At 35.1% G+C, this 26,216-nt stretch overlaps 1 protein-coding gene across 8 annotated transcripts; it reads right to left on the bottom strand.

The window, feature by feature from the left end:
- Positions 1 to 1,260: 1,260 nt before the first annotated feature.
- Positions 1,261 to 10,360, bottom strand: LOC107642656 (ASI1-immunoprecipitated protein 2). 8 transcript variants are annotated; one of them, XM_088489031.1, is made up of 13 exons: positions 9,986 to 10,360; positions 9,317 to 9,842; positions 8,030 to 8,734; positions 7,877 to 7,939; positions 6,359 to 6,563; positions 5,511 to 5,764; positions 4,503 to 4,588; positions 3,625 to 4,376; positions 2,957 to 3,542; positions 2,626 to 2,856; positions 2,408 to 2,532; positions 2,107 to 2,183; positions 1,261 to 1,617 (listed from the first exon to the last, which is right to left on the bottom strand). In XM_088489031.1, exons 6-13 carry the CDS (start codon positions 5,574 to 5,576, stop codon positions 1,402 to 1,404), a joined length of 2,139 nt encoding a protein of 712 aa, XP_088345157.1. In that variant the 5' UTR covers positions 5,577 to 5,764; positions 6,359 to 6,563; positions 7,877 to 7,939; positions 8,030 to 8,734; positions 9,317 to 9,842; positions 9,986 to 10,360; the 3' UTR covers positions 1,261 to 1,401. The 8 variants fall into 8 exon arrangements, 7 of the variants coding, with proteins under 7 accessions (XP_088345157.1, XP_088345161.1, XP_088345156.1 ...); XM_088489035.1 differs by having other exon boundaries at positions 5,689 to 5,764; positions 9,986 to 10,299; XM_088489030.1 differs by having other exon boundaries at positions 4,503 to 4,591; positions 9,986 to 10,252.
- Between the last annotated feature and the right edge of the window lie 15,856 nt (positions 10,361 to 26,216).

Raw genomic sequence — 26,216 nt, 5'->3', positions numbered from 1 at the left:
TACAGATAAAAAATAATAAAAATTTCATAAAACCAATAACATATATCATATGAATAAAAAAATACAATAAAAACTAAATAAAATTCATATGAATAAAATAAATAAAAAAATAAAAAATTTCATACACAACATAAATACAATGTAATAAAAGATAGAAAAAAAATTCATATGAACAAAAAATAATAAAAAATTATAAAAATTAATAAAATACCTAAAAATTATAGCACAACAAAAAAAATCAATAATATTTGTCATATGTATAAAAGAAATATAATAAAATAAATAAAAGATCATATAAACAAAGTCAAACAAAAATTAAAAAAATTCATAAAAAATATACATATAAAAAATAATATAGGAAATGATAAAAGAACTCATAAAAACATAACATCAGAAATCATAACACTAAAAATTAAAATATGAAAATGAGTACTAAAAATAATAAAAAATTAAAATATTCAATTTACTAGTGACTGAAACAAATCTGAACGATTTTGATTAAAAAAAAATGAAAGGAAGAACTATGAAAAAGTAGAAAGAACTAGAGAGAACTACTGTGAAGCTTATAGTTATTGGTATCCTTTTTATAGAAGAAAATGAAGGGTAAGGATGGTAAAAAAGAAGAAATTTTCTCACCTAATTTTCTAAAGGTAATTAACAACCATGAACGTGAAACGCAGAAGCTATAAATTTTAGCTTATTCTCAACGTGGGTTTAAAGGCAGAATCGATTCTGCGTTTAGAAAGAAAAAAATTGCCAAACATAAAATGAAACTTTCAAGAAGCTCAAACGCACTTCTTTCTTCACCAACGTATTTGCCAAACACACCCTTAATCGTGTGAAGAAACAAGTAGCCTCCGCCTAAGCCATAATTTTGTAAATGTTCCCTGTAGTCAAGCACAAATAATCCAAATCCAATTAAAAAAGAGTCTCAATGAACCAAGTCGAAAGCGTAGGAATGTTAGGAGTATCCAAATCTCCAATCATCTAACATGCTAACAACTACCAAAAGAAGAAAGGGAAAAAATATTCTTTTAAAAATTATGTTACTCATTCTGTTTGTATCCCAATCCTATATCCATACACATCTCTTCACATGTATATCAATTATCAACTTGAGTTCTAAAACAGAGTAAGTGCAAAATAGCACATCTCAAAGATAGAAAACAAACCAACCAAACCACACAAGCAACGAAAGAAGTTCAACAACTTGAAGTAAAAGCCAGGATCATAAATAAGCCGCTAGTACAGATATCGAAAAACGAAAACAAGCCATATTCCATTACAGGTTCCATTGTCAAAGTATGGACAGATTGTTTATATTACTACGATAAAGTAAAAGCATAAAATTAAAGGTAGCTAAAAGTCTATAATTAAAACATATATTTTACATGGTGCCATTCACTGCTGTTTGGCCTTCGAGAGATGAACTAATGCCCTTGCAACTTGCAACTCAACAGAGTCTAAAGCTTCAGGCCACAGAGAGAGAGTAAGATCTACATCCTCACAATCCACCACTTCATTTATCCCATTATCATTGGAACTATCTCCAGACAGCAAAACTGTGTCTCCTGAAGTTCTGTCTGGTTCAGGAATTTCATCAACTCTGTTTCCTAACTGCAAGGCAGTAAGAAGCCTTTAAACTGATTGCATTTACATGGTGAACAAGGCAGGCTTCTTCCTAATGGGGTGAGTTCATGCATGCGTGCCATGTCTTATCAGTATTTCACTTGAATACCACAATTGACTGATTACGAAATATCAATTATGAAACAATATTAATTCATAATTCTATTTTGCAAAAGAATATGGAATCAGTGGAGAGTCTATGGCATACCAAATACTAGTTTCATAACCAAACAATGTCTAAACAAGATACAAATAAAAGCTGCAGAAAACTATAATTAAGTAGAACTTTCAAGTATAACCACCCATTTCAATCCATATCCTAAGTGATGGAATAGGAAGCATACATGTTATATATTTGTGACTCAAATAGAGCAACAAAGTGATTTCATGTATGTCAACACCTGTAATAAAATAGAAACCTAATACCAAAGAGGGAGAGAGAAGGGGGGGAGAGGGGGGGGGGGGGGAAAGAGATACCTGTGTGCTTGTGCTTGCAGAGTTATTCTCGTTTCGCCATTTGAAAACACCCCATAAGAACAACATATCATTCCAACCTGCCAAGGCAGCAACGAGTAAAAAAGAGAGCCTTTTTTTTTCTTTTTGGAGGGTGAGGATGAGGGTGGGGGTGGGGGAGGGTTAACATGCAAACAGAATTGTTAATCTACTAAAATATAGAATAGATTAGTAGTAGCAGACTAGCAGGGAATGATTTTAGGCACACTAAGGTAAATATAATGTTAAAGTGTTCAATACAAACGAGTAGAAGACCATTTCTTACGCTGGGATTTCTCAGGTAGAATGTTGGATGGAAATATTAGAAGTTCCACTCCATCCAAGTTTCCTTTCAGAGCCAAATCATTCTTGATCATCAAATCCACCAATTGTTTATAACATGTTCGATAACTGATAATATATATACAACCAAAAAAAAAAAAAGAAAAATAAGCAGAAAGTATAAATCTGAATTATACATGCAACGAAAGGGATAAAACAGACCTACGAGGATCTTCTGCAAAAAAGTACAGAGCAATATTCTCTTCTGTGGGTTGACCTTCTGTAAATTGAGATGGCCACATTGTCAAGCGAGGCAGTTCATCCAGTATGATCATCTCAGGAAGCCTGTCTACCACATCAATAACCTTAGGTGATGCACAGGTTGATAAATGTGCTTGAATCCCATCACAAATGGTTGCAATCTCCCCAATACTTTGTATTAAAAATTTTCCTCTGCAAGAATCATCACCAAAATATGTGAAAATTTTAAAAAACAGTTCACCCATAGCAAAACAAAGCTGAATATTTAAGAAATGGGGAAATAGGGTCATACTGCCATGAATGGTCAAGCTTTGGGTAGACAAATGCTTGTGAGGAACTTCTAACCCCCAAGTCTCTTAAGCAGGACCTTTCATCTAAAGCAAGACCAGCACATAATTCATGAATGATCTGAGCTGTAGCAGCATTAATAAGGTGCTCAGCTTGCTGAATGTCATTGTTCTTTTCATTTGGAGTGTCTGGTTCTTCATTGTTCTTTTCATTTGGAGTGTCTGGTTCTTCGTTGTTCTTCTCATTTGGAATGTCTAGATCTTCATGAGTGTTGTGATTGCTGGGTTGCAATCCAGCATTAAATTGTTCAGAACCTTGATGATCAAGATTGTAAGAAACGGTTCCAGAAAATAAGTTTTCATCACTAGCAATTTCTATTTCACTTCTATTTGCAGTAACACCAGAACTAGAAGCTTGTAAGCACATTGCAGGATTATGTAACTCACGACCATTAGCTAGAACACCAGAACAAGTATCATTTCTATCATCATGAAGAGCCGGATATTTGTTAACATTATGCTTTTGCAAACAAACATCCTTTGTTGCTGGTCCTGATTCTAAGTTTGGAGATCTTGATTCCAATAGAGAGCCTGCCAAAAAGCTTCTGAAATTTAGCAACATAATTTTCTCAATTTAAAAACATCAGAGTAATTCCTTTGGCACATGTCTTACATTCATCACGAGTCGTCTCAGTTTGTGAATGCAAGTTTGGTGATTCATCAATTGAACAATTGGATGATGCTGCCATTTCCTTAGTATCACAGAAAGATTTCTTGCAAGATGTATCAATGATGACACCTTCTAGGTTTCTCTTCAAATTTTTGCACATATAATGTCTACTCAATAGGGACTGATCCCTTGGACTTGAGACTTTAGAAGATCGCTCCCTTGTTTCAAGAGCCCTTCCCTCTATGCCTAACTCATCCTCCAAGGTAACAACATTACTCTTCTCACCATAACCACGAGGAACCATTGCTTTCTCTTGAGAATTGCAATATTGGGAGGCAAAGTGCATGATTTTGTTGACTGATTTCATTTTCACTTTCCCAAATTTCTTGTATGAGAAACCCTTATGAAGTGGAGAGTCATCACAAGGTCCGGATAAAATATGTGGTCCAGCATTTGTCATAGTAGCACTAGCTTTTTCCAAAGACTGAGCTTCTGAAGGGACTTGGCATCTCTTAACCTGCAGATGGGGTGTACTTATCCCACTTTTCATAGAATATGATGATCTCGATTTTAGTTTTGAACTTTTACGAGACTCAGGGTCTATTGAATTTTCAGATAGATGTTTTGATCTGTTTGTAGCCACTGGCTGTTCCACTTTATCCTGTACTAATTTTCCAGTCCCTTCCCTTGGCATGCACTCTTCACAAGTCCAACCATCTTCAGGAAGTTCTTCCATCTTAACACGCATACAGTAACTGATTGATAAATGAAAAAACAGAACACGTTAACTTCACTGTCCCAGAAAACGATGAAAATAAAGACTATAGAAACATAGACCCACTAGAAACAGGGATGAATATGCAAGATATTATAATACTTACATGTGCTCCGCCCCATCATTACACTCATTACAAAATGCAAGGAAGTGCTCCAACCCTACATCCCCACAAGTATCGCAAACTCGATCCTGCTATCCAGTGGAAATAAAAAATTAAAAGAAAAAGTTATTAATAATTATCTATGAAATGCATTTTAATGATTTGGCTGCAAGAATATAGATAGCGAGGTAGAGGTAGAGTGAGACACAAGAGGAAAAATCAATCTATTTCCTCATGTGGAGCCCATTAATTTTGGATATAGTAATATACCATTTTATTATCTTTAAAACTACAAATGTAATAATGTATTATATAATAGTAATCTTCCTTATCTTACAATCCGTATAAAGAAGATCCACTATTCAATGCATCAAAAGATTGGACATGTTGAAATTAACCCGGTTTTTTTTGCCATAAGTAAACTAAGAGAAGTTGAATAAAGTCTGTGCCATGTACATGCAAATTATGATTTATCCTGAATTTGGAAATGAATCACCATGTGGAACTGGAATCCAAATGCTAGTATCGGCTTTAACTAGTATTCTCCCAGAGATGACTTGTTGGATAATATCAGTTCAAACTCTACCTCCTATGGTTGCTAATAACAATGACTAACTGGTCTCACAGATTAACATCTAAGAATGAGTCACCCCTTCTCTACAAAATAGTTCCACAATCACTTAGATAGCAACATTATGCTAGCTAGAATCTACGTAACAGAGTGGCAAACTTGTAGAAGATCATTGACCAAATTAGCAAATGACAGATAGCACCAAAGGAGTTCTAGAAATTTTTTCTGCTTGGATTTTCTGACCATAAGACATTGATTGTATGTGTATTTGTATATAACATAGCACTAGTGAAGCATTGTTATAAGTTGGTGTTCTCAAAACCTCACCATATTGAAAAATTAACTTCTTGGCAGAGCAACAACTTAGACAAGCATAATACACAAAACATTTACAATTACTTCCGGATAACTAAAACACATTGAAAAGGAAATACCCATACCTCATCACCCGTTAAATCTATGATATCTCTAGGGTCTACTGGCTGAGGTTGACAGGATTTTTGCATAATGATCTTGTGCACAGCGGACTAATGGAGCTAATGTTTATAGTATGTATAACAATTTTCAAACAATTCAAGCGTGCAATGTCTTCCCTAAATATAGCATAGTCGGAAATACCATCTTTTTGGCTATCTGAACTAGAACTTGCTAGTGATGTCTCCCGACTGGTTCGCTTGACAACTAACAGTTCTCCCTGAAAATAAAGGGTAATCAACAACAAATATTAGAAAATTTCAAAAGATAATCCATCATGGACTACATAAAGAATTTACACAATATACAATCATTGAAATCTTCTAATGAAGAAATATCTGATGGATCTAATTGTCTCAAATAACTATGTTTGCCCACAGATGATCTTAAGTAGAATTTTGGTCATAACTATGAGTATGTGGTTGTCATTAACTTCATTAAATTGAGTACCTAAACACAAAAGGGCAATCATGTCTCTAATGCACAATCTCTTCATTGAGGGGAAGTTATCATTTTAAGCAAAGCTATAAGATAGATTCTTCCTATTAGGGTTGGCCCAATGATTACCTATCATCAAATTTGTGTTGTTTAATCTTCAAATGCAAGATCACTAGGAATATCAAATTCTTTATGCTTCTCAAGGTTGATAATCAAAATTGGTCGATAATAGGATATCATCACAGGAGACTCTAACACAGAGCCTTTCTGATGTTCAAAAGCAATTCAATGTTTTTTGGAAGGATTTGAAACCCTAAAAGTGGCTTGACATTACGCGCTTTTAAGAACGAGATTTTGACGGAAGAAAACTGAATACCTTAGTTGACTCACTGCTAGTGTAACGCTGAATAGAAAACCACCGCAAGGAGAGCAATTACCGGCTCTTTCTCGTTAGGGGTTTTACGAGCAAAGTCAAAAGTCCCCGCAATTGCTACCACCCGTCCAAAACGGAGATACAATGAGCATCGAGCAATGTGTGGACTAAATGCATTGTATGTTTCTTACATTTCGAATTTAAAAGGCTGCAAGAAAAGGAAAACATAATCCAGCCATTAAAATAATAACAAATTGGGATTATTAACAAAAATAAGGGGGAAAAATCCACGGACCAGCAATTCAATCATGAGTTTAATTTTGATGCAATGACAATGTAAAACCTTTTACATAGTCGTGCAATCACATCCGTTTTTTTGGATGACCATTCACGCGGTCAATGTGAAAGGTAATTATTTTTTACTAACGTGGCATTACGTAATTAGATGCACGTGTAAAACTACTTTACACTGACAGTGCATCAAAATTAAATTCTTCAATCATATACAATTTATATATAGGTGCAGATAGATAGGACTCACAAATTGAAAATAGGAATACTAATATCCTAGTCATTTGTTATTTGTGGTATAATAAATGTGTCAACAACCAGCTCTGAGATGCTCCCTCATGTACTGAAATTCAACATTTTAGTTCAAAGAATAGTAGTAGAAACAAACTGTAGAGTACATGATTATAGGTGCTCTATTACAATGTCAGATTGTCAGGAGCCAATTTCACTAGAAGCTATACAGCTTAAATTGTTATGAAGATTAAAAATGTTTTTTTTATGTCTAGCAACGTAAACTCTTTTTTTTAATGAAAAAAGCATATATATATAACTTGCATGCATGATGAATGTAAAAAATATCAATACATATATACAGATATCCTATTATGTATTGCTATATTTGTAAAAATCTTTAACTTGACCACCCACTATCTAGAAAGTCACATAAACACAAGCATCTAATTGAATGATAGTATAAGTTTTACATCCTTCAGTGTAACAACTAAACTGTCTTTGAATGTATCAAGCTTCTTAAGAATAACTTGGTATCATCAGTTCAGAAAGCAATGAGGCTAAAGCTTTAGCAATTGAAACAAATCAGTACCTTCTATCTAGGTGCAAAATTTTACTTAAAGCACAGTGAAGTTTGACAAATATTACCAAAATTACTAACACTGGCAGAGAAGGGATTTGAGTAATCGCGGAATGTGTAAAAATAATGCATTGCCCCCATTAATATCAAAGTGGAGGACAAACTTATCTAATCTTCTTTCCATTCTACCCATCATAAAAAATAAACCATTTCAGCAAAATTAAAATACCACTGTTGATTTCACAAGTTCAAAAACCACAGGGCTCAGTAGTAGTACTATATCATTTACAGGTACATACAAGACTACAAATAATAATAATAATAATAATAATAATAATAATAATAATAATTAAAAGGGGGAAAAAAACACTACATATCAAAACCTAAACCAGCTAAAATGACTCAGAGTTTTTACTCACCACATTCAAGAAAGAAGATCCGTCTACTTATCTTCAGCTCTGAGCATTTGGAAACAAAAGAAGCTGAAAACACAAAAATGGTATAAATTTGAAGGAAAATAACATGGATTGAGATGCAAATTATCCAAAAGAAACACGCAACATAACACATACTGTGAAAAATAGGGCACTTGCTCGAGAATCAATTGCTGAAGCAGGACAAGGTATAATAACATGGCAAGAGTTGATGAAATTCCAAAACAAACAGAAAAACACAGACTGGGAAACTGCAGATCATAATCTTTGACTGCAGGTTGAAGACACAACTCCAGAACACTGTCAGAGCCATCAATGGTGCTCTCACCGGCTCTGCATTCAGATCTGGAGTCGGCACAGTTGCATGCAGCAAGGGGCTTGTGTTCACTCGCCGGACGTAGAGCAGGGCTGGGGCTGAATGGCGCCATGTAAAGTATAGGTTTTGAACTTGTAGTTTGCCTTTAATTTGAAGCTTTGAAACAACAATCCATGTTCACTTGCTTTCCTTTCCTTGTTTCCTTCTTGCTTCAGCTTTCTTTGTTTTGCTTTTTTTTTGTTTTTTCCGGTCATTGGAATGGACCGGAAAAACCAGACCCGCCCAGAACAGAACCCGTAATACATTCCCAAATTTCAGAAGTTATATCTCAAAATGACCCCCAGAATTTCAATTAACTCAAACGAGTCTCCAAATTTTCAAACATAACTCTCGTTCGCCCTGAGAGGATCTCTGTTAACAGCAAGCTGTGGATAAACTACAATCCCTCCAGCATAAACTACATTCCCATCTTTCCTGGTCTCTAAGGATCTCCCATGATGAAATTCAATTGTTATGAGCTCATCCATCTAGACAACCAATCAAACAAAAGCATGATGTTAGCATTGATTTGAAAATGCAGATCATCAACCCTCTATTTATAGCAAGCAACTCACAACCACAAGTTCTTATTTCCCAAACTCTCCTAATGCAGGAAACTAACACACGGAAGCTAAACTAAACATTAAGAAAACTATGTACCAGACAAAAAGAAAAAGAAAAAAAATCTGAATAATATGCAGCTATGCATAAAAGCATCAAGCATGTGAAGTTTTTCTTTATGTCTTCAAGCATGTCAAGGGCACTTAAGAATTTTTAATAGAAAATTAAATCAAGTTTTTAGAATTGTGACTAAACTAATAAAAAAATTTAATAGAAAATATACAATGCATCAGCCGAATCAATTGTGACTAAACCAATTCAAGTTGAATTTTTAGAAGTAATCATGTGCAACCACACACCGTGTTTCTCCCTAAACTAATTCAAAAATGCTTTCGGCTGGAAACCAAGTCAGTTATTACATTTTTCATTGAGTTGAATTTGAAATTGATAAAAAAAGATTCATATTCCTAATCACATTTGCAAATGGCAACAATGATTAACTTCCTAACCTGTATTGAAGGATCTGGTGGTGCAATGGAGTTTCTTCTCCAACTTTATGGACGAATAGCACCGCGACAACAGTTTGCCCAGCTGCTACAGCATCAACAATGGTTGCTGACTGTGACGCAGGCGAGTTTTCAATTGCACTAGTTTAATCTCCCATAATGAGCTCTGAGCTACATACAAGTTTTTCAGTCTATTTTCGGCGCGAGTCAACAAACAGACTGCTGATGTGGTACAATCACCGCCACGCTATGAATTATAATTTCCCAATTTAGTCCCTGCTCCCATTTATAAACCCTAATGATTATTCTTCTTCCTTTCTTTCTGCAAAGTGGTGGCTCAACTCTCAAGGTGCAGAGATTAATTATAAGATACTTCAAGTAGGCTCAACCAAATTTCTAGCATCATCATTTGCATTTTGGGCTTCCCAGTTCTTCAAACTCATCGGCACCCTCATTCACATTGCCATTTTTAAATCACACAATGAAGTTACTCTTCTGACCCCAACAAAGGAATGCACATCACTTTCACCTACAAAACCGACAAACCAAGGTATACTCTTTTGTAGACAAAGAAATCATATTTTGAATCTTAACTACATTGCAATATGAAATTTCTTTAACTTAAAACTCTTAATTCTCTTAACAGGTTTTTTTTCTTAATAAAAAATATACCTTGCTTTCAGTGACCATGAGACGGGAAGTGAGGGAACCTGATGCATTTTGATGCCGAAAGTGTTCCAAGAATCCTCCTGGAGCGCCACAACAGCTCTTTGAAAAACCTTCCATGCCGAGACGAATTCTCCGACGGTGCACTGGAGCAGCACAACGATGAACTTTCCGGAGTGAAGCCTAGAGCGTTCTGAAATGGCTATGCAACTTATGGAGAAAACGCGCTATGATTTTGGAAGGTAGAAAAAGACGAAGAAGAAAAGCAAAAAAATAAAAACGGAAGAAGAAGAGTTCGGGTTTACAAATGTGGCACTGGCAGAGTGGCAGGGACTAAATTGGTAAATTAAAATTGACGGCGTGAGAGTAGTTGGAAGCTCATTGTTTGTTTGGGACTTTGGGCCATTATTTTGATTAAAAAAAGATTTTTTTTTATTTTTTAGTGTATTTGATAAATTTTTAGTAGTAAAAATAAAAATATTAAAAAAATTAAAAAATATATTTTTTAAAAGTTGTAATTTATATTTTTTTTAAAAGATTTTTTTCTCTTAAAAAAAGATATTTTTTATGTAATAAAAAAATAAAAAAATATTTTTATATTGTTAATCCAAACATAATTGATAGATAAAAAAATATTTTTGCATAAGATACCCAAACATAAAATTACTTTTACTTTTTCATAAGATATTTTAAAAAAAGATAACTCGAAAAAAGATCTTTTCTTAAAAACTCACCCAAACAAGTTCTCAATATGGGGTTAAATTAGTGAGATCTAGTCGTAAAAAAAAGTGAAGGCTATAAGTTTTAGAGTAATTATCCAAATCACTCCCTGGATTTTTAAAATCCGATACTTTAGTTCTTCAATTTTTAAAATGCACAAAAAATTCCTCTAAGTTTAATTTCGATAGACAAATTAGTCCCTGACAATCTTTTTTCATCAATGACAAATAGAAAACACTGACGTAGAATCTTGGATTGGTAGATGTGGTAGTCAATGGTACACGTGTGCAAAAAGACAGATCAATCTTTGAGATTAAACTCTGTCGTTTTAGGGTTTGGCCCATGTACATCTTATGTGTTTTCATCATATGTGTTTCCCTCTTTTGAAAACCAAAAGACTCAAAATCCACACTTTCTTCTTCAATTTACAGAGAGAACACGTAACTCCATTTCAACGTTAAACCCCAGATCATTCACCACATCACCGTCATCATCCGATTTCATCTGTTTCATCTTCAACCTCCATCATCCTTATTTAACCGTGTCACCCCCAATGTCACCATTCCGTTCGTCACCATCACTGTTAGCGCCTAGTCAAACACAACGAACAAGTGGATGTGACCACTGAAGACTTGCATTGAAGAAGGTTAGAAACTCATTATTTATTCTTAGCTACCATTATAGTAATAGTGATTAGTATTTTATTCTTTGGCCTAGGGTTTAAAAATTTGTGATGAAATATTGTGATAGTTTATTCATCCTCTCTGTTTTGGTTATTATTATGACATAAAATGAAAAAAAAAAAAAAGAACTAGGAAGTAGGAATTTTTTATTGAACTTTGTAGTGGTGCTTGTTTTTAATAAATTATTATGCATTATTATGTTCAGTGATGGAGGATTTTGTGATTCCTGTGTTCCACCATGGTGGTTATTTTGAGAGGGATAACAATGGAGCACTATTGTATATGGATGGTAAAGTAGAGAGATTTTTAAAGATGGACATTGATCTCATATATTTTTTTATCTGTTAACTCCATTCAAAGGTGTAGGATATCTAGATTACAAAGAAATGTATTGGTATGATCAAGCTGTTGGTAATATGGAGTTTGGATTACATCCTATTAAAGGAGACTTAGAGATTAATCAAATGCACGAAGGGTTAATGAAGAACATGGAAATTGATAAAATGTGCATTTTTTTTATCACGAAATCATGGAAACCCCAGTTGAGGAGGCTAAGGATGAACCTGGTGATGAAGCTGGAGATGAAGCCGGTGATGAGTCTTAGGGATGTCAATGGGGCGGGGCGGGGGATGCCTCCCTGCTCCCCGTCCCCGCCCCCAGAATTAATCCCCATCCCCGCCCTGTTTTCTGCCATGGGAGAATAATTGTCCACATCCCTGTTTTCCGCGTTTCCTGCATTTTCTCCGGGGGCCTCATTCTCCATCTCCCTATGTTTAACATTCATATGGAAATTATAATAAAAAAAACCAAAAAATAAACTACAAAATATTATTACAAACACACAAACATATTTTATCCAAGATTATAAGTCCAAAAATATAACAGAGTAAATCATAGTCCATAAAATAAAATCTTGAACAATAGGGTTAGGATTTTTCAATGAGTGAAATTACAAAAAGAACCCTATATTAGAAATTAAGTAAGGGTTATTAAATAAGTTCAAAAATTCGGAGAATTATCGGGGATGGGGCGGGGATCCCCGCTCGGGTCCCCGCGCCTGTCTCGGGGAAATTTCGCTCCCCATCCCATCCCTACGGGAAAAATTCTCTACTATTGGGACCCATTCGGAGCGGTCCCGTGGGGATCCCCACCTTCTGAGAATTTTTGACACCCCTAATGAGTATAGCGATGAGTTTAGTGACGATGGGTATAAAAGCACATAGGATGAGCCTTATAAACCACCTCCCCAGGTTTTAATGATGAAAGCATTGAAGAAGTGTATGTGATTCTAAAGAAGGAGACTAAAAGAGGAGGAAAAAAAACAGAGTAAAAGTAATGCTTCCATGAGAGAACAACAAATTATGAAGAAGAAGATGTCTCGAAAGGAGGTTAATAGGGGATCAAAGAATACAAAGGCTTTAAAAATCAACAACAAACCTCATGTTGTGCCAACTACTGATGGACCTCATGTTAGGTAGTCTGATGATGTTGGGCCTAAATTTAATGGCCCAAGTGCAGCTAGGCACAACCATGCTGGTTCAAGTGGTGGTGGCCCAAGAAGTGGCTATGGTCCAAGAATGGCTGGGACAAAAATTAATGTGCATAGAACTGTTGAGGCAAATTATGTTGGAGCAAGTAATGATGAACAACAAGAGGCTGAAAAAGAGGTTGAGCCTGACTCTATATTTAAGTATGAGTCATAACTCATAAACTTTAGTGACACCAGAAAACTCTGAAGATGAAAGAGAGAAGTATGAGTTTTCACAATACAATGAAGCATCAGAGTTTGGAGAGGTTTACTTTGAGTTGGGCATGGAATTTGCAACAATTGAATCCTTCAAGAATGCTTTGAAGGATCATGTGATATTTGAGGGGAGAAAGATTAGGTATATCAAGAATGATCAAAGGAGAGTCAGATGTGATTGTGAACACGGGATTGAGAGGATTAAGAAGCCAAGAAAATCCAAGAAAGACAAGAATGCATCTAAAGAGAATAAAGAGTCTAACAAGGACAATGGTGAAGATGTAATTGATGGTGACTCTGGAAATGTTGAAGAGCCTGCAACTGTAGAGGAGGGACATGTAGATGGTAGAAGTGAAGGAACCGCTAAAGAGACAAATGACTCAACCATTGTACATTGTTGTCACTGTTTTGTGTAGGGCCTATTACTATCCTTGAAGGAGGTGATGCCACATGCACATCACCGAAACTGTGTGAGACGCATTTGAAAAAATTTCAATAACAAATTCAAGGACAAGCGGGTCATGAACATGGTTTGGGAATGTGCAAAGTGTACAACTGTTGCAGAGTTCAAGGCAACCATAGAGAAATGGCGGAGAGTGAATGAAGAGGCATGGGTGTACCTTGTGAAATTCGACCCTGCATGCTGGACAAAATTCCATTTTATTTATGGACCAAAGGCTGACAATCTAACGAACAATATCTGCGAGGTTTGGAATGCAAAGATAGTCAATTACTGAGCTAAACCGATTCTCACAATGTGTGAGGAGCTTCGGTGTTACATTATGAGACAAATGACAAAGTATAAATAGGTGTTAGACATATTTGGAGGTACTGACTTGGCTCATATGCAGCAAAGAATACTAGATGATATCATTAAGTAGGTGAAGTATTGGCACCCATTGTGGGTTGGTGATGACAAGAGGAGAGTACCTGAGGTCCAACGAGGTACAAATAAGCTGTCTGTGGACTTGGCCCAGAACAAGTGTACATCTAACGCGTGGCAATTGACTGGTAACACTCTCCAATAATATACCATATTACAATTGTGATAATTGCATTGTTTGTAACAAATTCTCAAATAATGTTAAATTGCAGGTATTCCATGCGTTCATGCTTTAGCTACTATTGTTAGAAGGGGTGACAGGCCTAAAGGCTATGTATATCCATTACTAAAAATTGGGACAGCAAGGGCTACATACCAACCCTGCATCCAACCAGTGAATTTAGAAGAGTATTGGGACAAGATTGAAGTTATTTACCCAATTCCACCTAAGTTGAAGAGACCTGTTGGAAGACCAGTGAAAAGAAGAAGGAAGGAGCCATCTGAGAATGAGACAAGCGATTCAAAGATGAAAAAGACATTTTGGGTTACATGTTCTAAATGTGGAGAGACTGGAAATAACCAAAAAACATGCAAAGGTCCTCCTGTTTCAAATAGAAAATCAATCAATTCAAGAAGAAGTACAAATGCTTAGTCAACGACTGGAACTACTAACCAAGCAGCAGAGAAGATGCATGTCTCACAATCAACACCCCAGGTGCAGGTAAACCACCATAAATAATGTATTAGTTATTGATCGCGATGGCTAAATTAGGTTTTTAATGCTTCCATAGGGACTTAGTTGGATATTTTAAAAATTATTGGGGACTTATATGTCTTTTTTTAAATTTCACAAGAACTGACTTGGAATTATATTTGGCTAATTTTTTCATTATTTTAGAATATGGTTGATCATCCTAATCCAACTCAACCCGCAGCTAATGCACCAGGTTTTGTGTTTAGTATAGTGAGTAAAATTGGAGTTAAAGATCTGCAATTGTGTTACTACACTGTTAGGTTTACTAACATGGCTTTGTTTACTCTTTGCATATGTTATCTCCTTTATCATAGGATGCAGCAAATTATAGAGCAATAATTTCCCAAAGTATAAGGGCCAAACAACCTATTATTAGACCACATTGTTTTGCACCAGTCCAGTCTAGCACTCCACCTCTTATTCCACCACCTAGACCAAGTCAAGGCGTCTCGGCAGAAATAATTGCAGCGGCAAGTAAGGGCACTACATCAAGGATGTTCTAGTTTATTCCCAATCCCAGGTTCAAGCATCCGAGACAGAAGTGACTGAAGACAAATGATTATGCTTTTTTATGAATAGTTTGGTTTGTATTTTGGTAATGAGCTTTTAAGTTGATGGACCTAAACTTAAAATACTCTTAATTTAGGGATTGATAAGAGATTCGTATGGATGGAACTTTTTTTTTTGGATTATGTTTCGGTTCATGTAAGGTCGATTTCTGACTTTAGTTTAAGTTGCTACTGTTACAGTTATGTTGTTTTTATTAGGTTGAATCTGCGACTTCCATCCTATGTTTTGAAGTTGCTATTTGACATTAAAGCAATATATTTGCTATTATAAGTAATAGTGGTGTTGTTTTTTTTTTTTTCATTATTTATTTGGTACTACGTATCAGTGAACTTATAAGTAATGTCAAAAATTTTGTCAACCTATGCAAATAACTTGTAATAAGAAAATTTTTCCTGTTTCTGGTAGTGTTTGTTTTAATTGCAATAATTTGGATTTCATATCATTCAATTAATAGCTGATTGTATATGCTCATAAAGAATAGAGCTTACATCCAATTTTTAATGCATAGATAATATGTTAACACAAAAATACAACAATAACTATTGTTTCAATAACATATTCAATGATTATTTGATGCACAGGAATGATTCAAGATCCATGGTCCTAATTGAAATAACATATATATATGCTTATTATCTTTGTTGAAGAAAACATAGTTCTTTACAACTAAGTTTCAACAAATTTCCAATTTTTTTTCAACCTGCAAAAGTGTTTGACAACCTAAAATTATTCAAAAGAATAATGAAATATGTCATCATAAAAGAAGTGGTACAAAGAATAACATACATAGAATCAAATTGTTAAGGATTTCATTCAATCATAAGTTTCAATTTACATCACCAAATAACTAACATTTTCAAAAAACCTAAGATCCAACAATACACTTAAACACAGAAGCACAACTTGTAGCACAAAATACACAAATAAAGTATGTAACACCCTAGGTAAAATCCTATCCTTGAAGGCCTTTAGATAGGGTGTCACTCTTGACCGAAAGCAATTTAATAAAATCATCGTGCAAGGAAGGAGGGAGATACGCATGAAGTTTTGGGTAAAACTCAAATAGAAATGAAAAGACAGAATTGGACACACTCAATCAAGTTCGAGCAAAAGAATAACAACAAAATTCCCATGAGTATGGTTCTAATAAAAAGGAAATGCTTAAAAGTAACTATGACGAAAAACCCGACGCATCCTAACTAATTTTATCGAAAAAACTCCCGTCCTTGTGTCATATTCTATCCTTGGTCAGGACCCTTCAGTCTTTCATGAATCGAGGTACTAGCAGTCCTCTTCCAACACTTTTTCGTGCAGTGAAGATCCGATTCCGTTGTGTGGGGAGAACTAAGATCCGACGGAGTGCCGAAGTGGGGGAATAAGGCACGTACTCCACCTTTGGACTTCCGCAAGAAGTCAACTACTCCTTTGGATCCTCCTCCATTGGGTCCTCCTCCTGGTTAGGGCTGTCGGACTCCTCTTTCTCTGTCTCAGAATCTAATTCCACCTCGGGTGACTGTTTCTTGAGTGTTGAAGTGTTCGTATCTAGGAAGGTTACGACAGGCAGTTAGGGGTTTCTTTCTACGAAATCTCGATCTAAGTAGATAGTTTAGAGCACGGTAGTAGTGGTCGTAACTACTCACGCGTGCTTCGAGGGGTCATACTCAGAAGCTACCCTCGGGGCGCTGTGTTGTCTCTATCCGCTGTGCCATGTTCTCTGGAGATAGTATGGAAAAAAGAAGGGATGAGAACTTAAAAAGTCGTGCTATGTAACACATCCATATCTATCCCCAGCCCACGTGCGGGATTTAAAAATCATATGGCATGGCATGTATTATGAACCTTTCTTGTAAAATGTAAAACATAATAGGCATAAAAGAAAAGCATGTAATGTTGACATAGGCAAGTCAAATAGAAAGGATAATAACTTATGAAACATCAATATAATCATAACTTAAAAATAACCTTAAAATATAATTATAATCAAACTTTCCTTTATACTTCTCCTTTCTTGACTTGTAGCTTTTATGGAAGGTATTGAGCTTAAACCGGTATAAAAATGGTAGTCTCCTTCCCTTACCGAAGGTTCTTATCCCAAACATTTTGGCGATCACCTTCCCTTACCGAAGGATCTTCTCGATCGATCACCCTCCCTTACCGATGGATCATATCGATAACTTGTCTTTGGGGGTCACATTCCCTTACCGTTACCGAACGATCATTCTCTCAGTTCAATTTACAAATAGGGTTGTTTAGGCATACACAAGAAGAAAATTATACAAAAAGATGGACAAATATGATGATAAAAGGGACATGTGAAATAATGAAACCCTAGTTATATGGCACAGAATATGCATGTACTCTCTAATTAAAGAGATATTAGTAACATAATGACATAAATTGAAAGATCATATTAAAGTACATAAAATAGGGCATTTAAATAATTGAACAAAGCTTATAAAGGGATATATACTCTTGACTCAAAAGGAATATAATAACATAATGGCATAAAATAAAGGATCATATAATTGTTCGTAATGAGAATAGGGCATATTAAATAATTGAACGAAGCTTATAAAAGGGTATGTACTCTTGACCCCAAAGAAATATTAATATCATAATGGCATAAATTAAAAGATCATATAAATATATATAATGAAAATAGGGCATATTAAATAATTGAACAAAGTTTATAAAAGGGTATGTACTCTTGACCCCAAAAGAATATTAATAACATAATGGCATAAATTAAAAGATCATATAAATGTATATAATGAAAATATGGCATATTAAATAATTGAACAAAGTTTATAAAAAGACATGTACTAATGGCTTAAAAGGACATGAATAACATAATGGACAAACATGATCTATGTGGATAAAGGAAAGAAAAAAGATGAATAATGCCATAAGACACCCAAACATAATAACATGTATAGATGGTAAAAATAATAATAAAGCATAAGCCAAACATAAAAGTAAAAAGCATAATTTTCTACTCTTTTTCTAACGCCTCTTTATTCCCTATGAGCTTGCCTCTTGTGTTTGCACACAGAATATTTTCATAGAAAGAAGGGGGAGGATTAGTGTTTGAGATGTGTGATCTTCTACCTATTGGTATACCCCTATTTATATACTTTTGGTAGTAGAGTGGTTGGGATAATTTTAAATTCAAAAGAAATGCGGTTATTAGATTCTTATCCATAATTCAAAATTCTAAACCAATCTTCTAACTGATTTTCAAAATTTGAATTTAATTTTGTTTCTAGAAGGAGTGAAGGGCGGTTATTACAAAGTAAACTACCTTAAACCAACTCTTCTTGCATTCTTTTTTTGGCTCTGTATTTTGACACACCTCTAGTGCATACACCCTATTTTGCAACTCTATCAATCTATCTTGGAACCCACCAATAATACCCACTAAATCCTGCAATTCACTAGGTTCTTCCACAACAGGCTTCTTAAAGCTGAGATAAAAAACAGTGTCAACCCAAGCGAAGAACTTGCAATATGGTTGATTTTCATGCAATGAACCCAATTCCTGATTCTGCTCAGAACCATTCTACAAATCCAAAAAGCTTGTTATGCAATAATTTTGGTTTCTTACCTTGTACATAGGGCACCCAAAAAATAACCTTCCAGGATTCTTCGTAGTAGTCGACTTGCATATTCTCGTGTGATACCCACAAAAGCAATTTGGGTGTTTTTCCGTTGCGAAGTCGATTTGGCTTAATCCTCCCTCGCCCATGCTGTCCTGGCTTAGTCTCCCTCGCCGGCGACTAGACGTAGCAGAGCTTTCGTCGCTAAAGGTCGCTGAAGCATTGTCATTATAGAGTGCAAACAATAGGGCTCTAGATGCACGCAAAGGGGGATTCCATCCCCAAATGGTGACGGTTGAATGTGGGTAATGGAGGTTGAAGATAAAATGGATGAAATCGGATGACGACAATAATGTGGGCAATGATCTGGGGTTTAACATTGAAGAGGGGTTACATGTTCTCTCTGTAAATTAAAGAAGAAAGGGTGGGTTTTGAGCCTTTTGGTTTTCAAAAGAGGAAAACACATAGGATGTACATGGGCCAAACCCTAAAATGACTCAGTTTAAACCTAGGGACTGATCTGTCTTTTTGCACAGATAGACCACTGACTGTCACGTGTGCCAGTCTAGGACTCCACGTCAGTATTTTCCGTTTGTCATTGACGGAGAAAGATTGTCAGGGACTGATTTATCTATCAGAGTTAAACTTGAGGGTATTTTTTGTGTATTTCAAAAATTGGGGACTAAAGTGTCCAATTTTAAAAATCTTAGGGACTGATTTGGATAATTACTCTAAGTTTTAAAAAGAATTTACACTCATTAGCCCAATTTGTTAAATATTTTTTATAAATATAAATTAATTTTAATTTAGATTTTAAATTATTCACTTATATTAAACACAAAATAGAATTAAAAAATTAATAATTAAAATTAATTAAGATTATAACTTTTTTTAAAAAGTATAGATTATAAATATAATGATAATATATAATTAATAATTAATATATAAATTAATTATTCTTTACAAATTACGAATTATAAATTTTAAAACGCATTTAATGTCAATTTAAAATGTATAAGTTCATTGTTTTTAGTTATAATTCACGAAATAAACTTTTTAAATAAGTTTGTGGGTTTGTCGAGCTTTAAACAGGTCGGCAATCACCTAAATAAATTGTTTCACCTTCAAAATTACGCAAATGCATTGTTTCCAAAACGAAGACGCAAATGCTTTGTTTCACCTATCTATGGAAACCGCTACTGGCAGTAGCGGTTTACACAAACACAGAAACCGCTGCTGCCAGCCGCGGATTACGTTAAGTTGTGGCAGCATGAAAACCGCTGTTGCCTGCTGCGATTTCTGCATGATTATGGTTGGTCATAAATCACTACTGCCAGTAGCGGTTTATGTGCATTGGGGCTCGTGAGTTAACCGCTAGAGGCTATAGCGGTTTACGTTGATAGTGGCTGCCTATATAAACCGTCGAAGGTAGCCGCGGATTACTCATTTGGAGTGTTTTTGAGGTTGGGTAGAGAAAGAAAATTCTAGAGAGAAGTCAGAGCAACTTGAGGACGGGTCCGAGGTATCTGAGTGCCGACCTCCGGTGGGATATCATGGGAGACGAAAGGAGCTTGTACCAACTGAACGGTGTTGCGCATATTGCCGGTGCCGTTGGTGACGAGGTAAGTTAAATTTTTTTTTTTTACCATTAGCATTTGTTAATTAGAAAAATGGTATGTAAAGTAGAGGAACTAGAATTTATAGATTAATCCCTATAATTTGAAATTAGGCTTGTCATGTTAGGTTGTTAGTTTAGTCGGTTTGGGTAGCATTTTTTTTTTCCGTTAATTTCTATATATGATTAAGTAAATGAATTTAGTTCCCTTCAATGAATATTATTGTATGTGTTGTTGGTTTATTTTATGGAATTCTTATTGTTTAGGCTCATATGAGTATTTTTTTTTATGATTTGTCCGTTTTTTATTTTTTACAATTATTTTCTGGAACATTTTTTTGTTTTAACTTGACAAAGTTTTATAGTTGTGCTTGTTATTTATTTTATGTTGGGTTATTATATTTTTATGATATGAAGGGTTGTATTCGCTGTTATTTATTTTCTTGTAAAACAACTTTTTTATCCACTTCGTCCCACACGCACCGAGCTTCCGTAATATGCTGAACATAATCTCTGCCAACGTACTCGAAGATCGGATAAAAATACTAAGCGGTTATCTATCCATGAATTTCACACCATGCCTTTTGCTCTTTTGAATTTTTCCAGAGCAGTGGACCAGAGCCACAAAACTTTCCTCCCCCTCCATTTGTGAATAACACTCTTCCTCCATATTTGGCCCCTCCATGGTTTATATAGACAGCTCCTTTCACACATACTGAACGTAAACCGCTATAGCCTCTGGCGGTTTACTCACGAGCCCCAATGCACATAAACCGCTACTGGCAATAGCAGTGTATGACCAACCATAATCATGCAGAAACCGTAGTAGACAACAGCTGTTTCTATGCTGCCACAATTCAACGTAATCCATGGCTGGCAGCAGCAATTTCTGTGTTTGTGTAAATCGCTACTGTCATCATAGATAGGTGAAACAATGCATTTACGTCTTCATTTTGGAAAAAAATGTATTTATGTAATTTTAAAGGTTAAACAACTTATTTACGTGAATTGCCCTTGGATTTAAGTCTAAAAAGAACTTTAATAAGTGACAGACTTAAATTTGAGTCATCTATTTACAACATAAGTTAGATTCGTCAAAACTTATGTTTGATTCGATCTATTTCTATTTCTAATTTTGATCACAATTTCTTTTTAATACTTTGACCATAAAAAAATGTTATTTTAATATATATTAGACACTAATTTAAAATATTGTTTTAATATATATGACGTGACAATTTAATGTGCTAGATTAGCTTATATTAACGGAGATCTTTCCGAAGAGAATAAAACACAATTTTTTAATTTTCTTTTCTACAGCAATTTTTTTACAGAAAAGCTCTGCATACAAGCGATTATGGCTTGTAAGCATTACAAGTCAATTAACCAATAACCCCCCAAAATGTGCTGCAAGTGTTACGTCCCATACACGCGCTATATAAAGATCCCGTGTATATATAACTAACAAATTTAAAAGATTTGTTTCCTTCTTCATTCTCCTTCTTTCCAAGTTTGCTCGTTCTTCTTCTCCTTCGTTCCCCTGCTTTTTCGATCGTTCTTTTTTCCCTCCTTTCTCACTGGTTTGTTCTTTGTCATTGATGTTATTTCCTCTCTCTATAACTCTAGCTTCGTTTTCTTTTCGATTTCTGGTTTCTGAAATCAAAGTTTGAACTCGTTTTGAAGATAATGGATGATTCAACCTCAGATTGTCAGCTGAATCAAGGCGAAGTGGATTATGAATTTGAATCTAATGAAGTTCCTAAGGTTTGATTTACATATGATTACTCTGAATTTTATTGCAGTTATTTGTATAGCATTGTGTAGCTGAATAATTCGTGAACATTGACTGTGAAACTAACGCGTGAACATAAATCTGTGGATTGAATCAAATATATTAGTTTTTATTAATTATCTGTAATTTATAGCAGATGCTCGGGTGTAGATAAGAATTTTTTAGGTGTATTTTTTGGGGAAGTGTGGGAGTATTTATAGTTTATGGCTTTTTTTTGTTATTTTTAGTTGAGTTGTTGTCGTTCGGGTGTATTATATCAGACATGATTGGGTGTATTTTTAGTTTTTGACATGGTGAATCCTCTGAGTCTTCTTGAGTCTCAGACTCAGAGGTAGAATTGTCACTATCAGTTGTTTTTGTCTCCGATGATGATGTTGAACTTGCCTTCCTTTTTTTTGTTTTTTTTATTTTTTATTTTATTTTTTTTCTTTATTTTTTTCATTTTTTCTTTTATTTCTGCCATCTTTATAATCCCCTAAAACATTAGAAATTTTAGTTAGCAACATTCAGGTAAATAAAATACACCCAAGATATTTTGTTCACTTACCATATGTTCCTTTATTTCCGCCCTCATTCTTTCGACCAACTGCTCCTTACTCCAGTTGGCAATCCAGGGTTCTGGAGGTCTTTCTGCCATCTTCTTGTCTTTATTTTTTAAAAGATGAAAGTAAATTATCATCAGGGCAAATAGGCAGCCATCAATTGCCTTTTTCTTTTTCAGCTTGTAATCTGTTATGCCATTGATGATAAAACTCAAAACATGTCCTCCCCAGTTCCACTCTGTTATTGTGTACATCTCAAAAATTGGGGCCAGGTGCACAGGTGAGATTTTGTTTATTGTCGTTGGTAACAGGAACGCCATCTGTATATAGAGGATGAAAATCCTCTTGAACATGAGGCGATCCTGTTCATTACCAACGCCAATATCCATCATCTCATCTGTTAGATTTTTTAGGGTCTTACCCTGTAATCTTCTAAAAATTTCTTTGTCATCTTCATAAAGATTCTTATAATTGACTTTCTGAGGAAATAGATCTCCTACAAAAAGGAAAACAACATAGTATGAAAATCAGTTCAAATACACCCAAGCATAAATTGAAATACACCTATAATTTTTAGCGAGTTACCTGACGCGTTGATGCCAAGCGCAGCCCCTATTATTTTTTGTCTTACTTTAAAAGAACCGTAGCCGGTTTCCAGTCGATTTTCCCCTAATTTGAATGAGTTAGCCAACTCCCTTAATATTTGGTGATACACCCTTAGCGGCGGGATGTGCATCAGGCCATCAAATCCAAAATCCCTAACAATCGTTTTCTTCTCCTCGCTCATGTTTCTGAATTTCTCACTTAACAAATGTGTTGCACACTTAAGGTCTTTGGTTTGCTGTAAACAAAGCAAAATTATAGTCAGATATATTTCTATTATATAAAACTGATTTCATCTAAGACATATATTTGTTCTTACATTTTTTCCAACTTGGTTTCTAGCTGTCATTTTTTCTGAAATAAAAAATACACCCATAGATATGAGTCAGATACACCCATAGATATGAGTTAGATACACCTATATATATCAGTCATATATCACTCAAACATGCATTAATATACAAAGTCAAGCAATATACACCCATGGACAAGAAAATATTAGAACAGTTGCAACTGTTGACTATATTACAGTATACCAGTTCAGAAATATACACCCATCAAATTATGCCATATACACCCACCAAATTACGCAATATACCCCCAAAAATCAGTTACCAGAAGAACTAGAACAACAAGAACAGTAACACCTAGAACAACTAAGAAGAACAGTATAACCTAGAACCAAGAATAACAGTAAAACCTAGAACAAGTAGAACATTATAAACTGTAAAATGAGACGTAGAACAAGAAGAACAGTAAAACCTAGAAGAACGTAGAAGAACAGTAAAACCTAGTTCTTCGATTTCGAAATGTGAAAAATATACAAGATGAGTAAAATAGTAACGTAACGTACCTTGAGTATTATAACTTCGTTTTTTCTGGAGATTGTTGATGGAGAGTTCTATGTTGTGTTGATGGAGAGTTCTAATCTTCGCGACGATTGCTATCTCTGCAGTTTGCAATGTTGCTCAAAAATGGACGGTTTGTGTTTTCTTCGAATGGCTTGGAGAAGTAGAAGAGTGCACCATTAAGAAGCGGTTTTCGCGAAGCACAACTGTTGAGTGGAGCGCGTGTGAATGAAGTGTGGGCTGGGAACTTGTATAACTTGTAGGGCCTTTTTGCTTGTATGTGTAGCAGGCTCGCTGTAAATATCATAAAAGAAATGCTAAAACTTGCCAGGACTTGCCTTATTTAGCATTAATTAATGCTAGGTAGACAAAGAAAATAGCCAGAACTTGCCTTATTTAGCATTAATTAATTGTCGCAACAATTAATGAATGCTAAATAAGGCAAGTTATGGCAACTTTTGGCTGATTTTCTTTGGTTACCAAATATTTTCGATCATAAAAATGTTCAAAATTTTAAAATCTTGAAATTGTGGCAAGCAATTTATTAGATCTCATCTTGACATGGTCTAATATTCAATAAATCAAAAACGGCTATATTTAATGAATTTAGTCAATTTACACATTGCAATTTAATATAGAAAAAAATTATTATCTTTTAAAATTTTATATTTTAATTTTAATTTTTTAAATACGATTTTATTTTTTTGTTTCAAAGTAAGTTTGTTGAGAGTTTGCCTATCTTCCGGCAAACTCCACTTCAAATTTTAAAAAGAAATGATTAATCCAAATTTTTAAGCTTCATAGTGCACAATAGCAACTATTATCATCTTCTCTAGAGTACATAGGAATATAAGAGTACACAGGAATAAGTCATATTTTTATTGGGGAAATAATGATTTTTTTTTATTTATAATAGAAAAAATCATGGTTAAATATGACTTATTCTCTTGCATCTATGTATTTCTGGAGACGATAAAAATGGTTGGTGATTCGTCTGAACACTGGGTAGGCCGAGCTTAAGCACTTCCGGGTGAGTCGTCAACTGAGAGGAAGAGCTTCACGCCGGCCAATGGTCAAACACCGCGGCGGGAATACCTGCAAAAGATACTCCGACGCTCAAGTTAGTAATAGTCTCAGAAAAGAGAGAGAGTAATTAAGTGAGAGTGAATAAGTAAATATGAAAACTGATAGTGGAACCTGAGACCTAGCTGAGTATATCAGCTAGGTTTTATAGGAGTCCGTTTTCACCCGTTGGTGGGTGAGTCCTAGTTTATAGATTGGTTAGGATATTCTGTTATGGTGCTATAAATCTGCTGAGCACGTTTCTTATTTTCAATTAGGTGATGCTTCGGTCCTGATCACGTGCCGAGATTTTCGGACGGCTGATACGGGACCGAGCTTTATGATGCACGTGTCTTTTTATTCGAATGGGTGAGGCCGAGCTTATCTGCTTTTGTTCCGAGCTTGTTTAATGTGACGTCAGCCTCGGATATTTGTGTGCCGAGTATTTCGGGTGACCGAGGATACAGGTAACGTATCATAGCCCCCAAGCTTGCCTTGGTTTGGACAAGACTAAGGCGAACTTTGTATACTTCGGATGGCAAAATCCTCGGTCGCTTTGTTTATTATGTGTGCTCCTTACACCCCCGAGCTTGTCTTAGTTTTGGCGCATTGGTGTTTTGAAATGGTTTGTGGCATTTATTGCCTGTGTTGTTCTTCGTGCGGTAATGAATGATTGATTTGATTGCATTGTAAGTTTTGAGGAGCCCCTGACCGTTTGATCTGCTGAGCGTTGATCGTGGGCTTTCTAAGGGTGTAGATCAGAGGGAAACGTTTCATATGTAACTGCCTTCCAACTATGTAATAAACGTGCTTCCCTTCCCTAATATTTTTCCTTTTTGTGCTGGGTGCTTCTGCGTTTTCGGAGAAAATGAGTAAAAAAGGTGA

The sequence above is a fragment of the Arachis ipaensis genome, chromosome B5 (assembly GCF_059453495.1).
Source record: "Arachis ipaensis isolate K30076 ecotype BB chromosome B5, ASM5945349v1, whole genome shotgun sequence".
NCBI lineage: Eukaryota > Viridiplantae > Streptophyta > Magnoliopsida > Fabales > Fabaceae > Arachis > Arachis ipaensis.
Note: the sequence above shows the minus strand (reverse complement) of the source record. Positions and strands in the feature narration are given on the sequence as shown.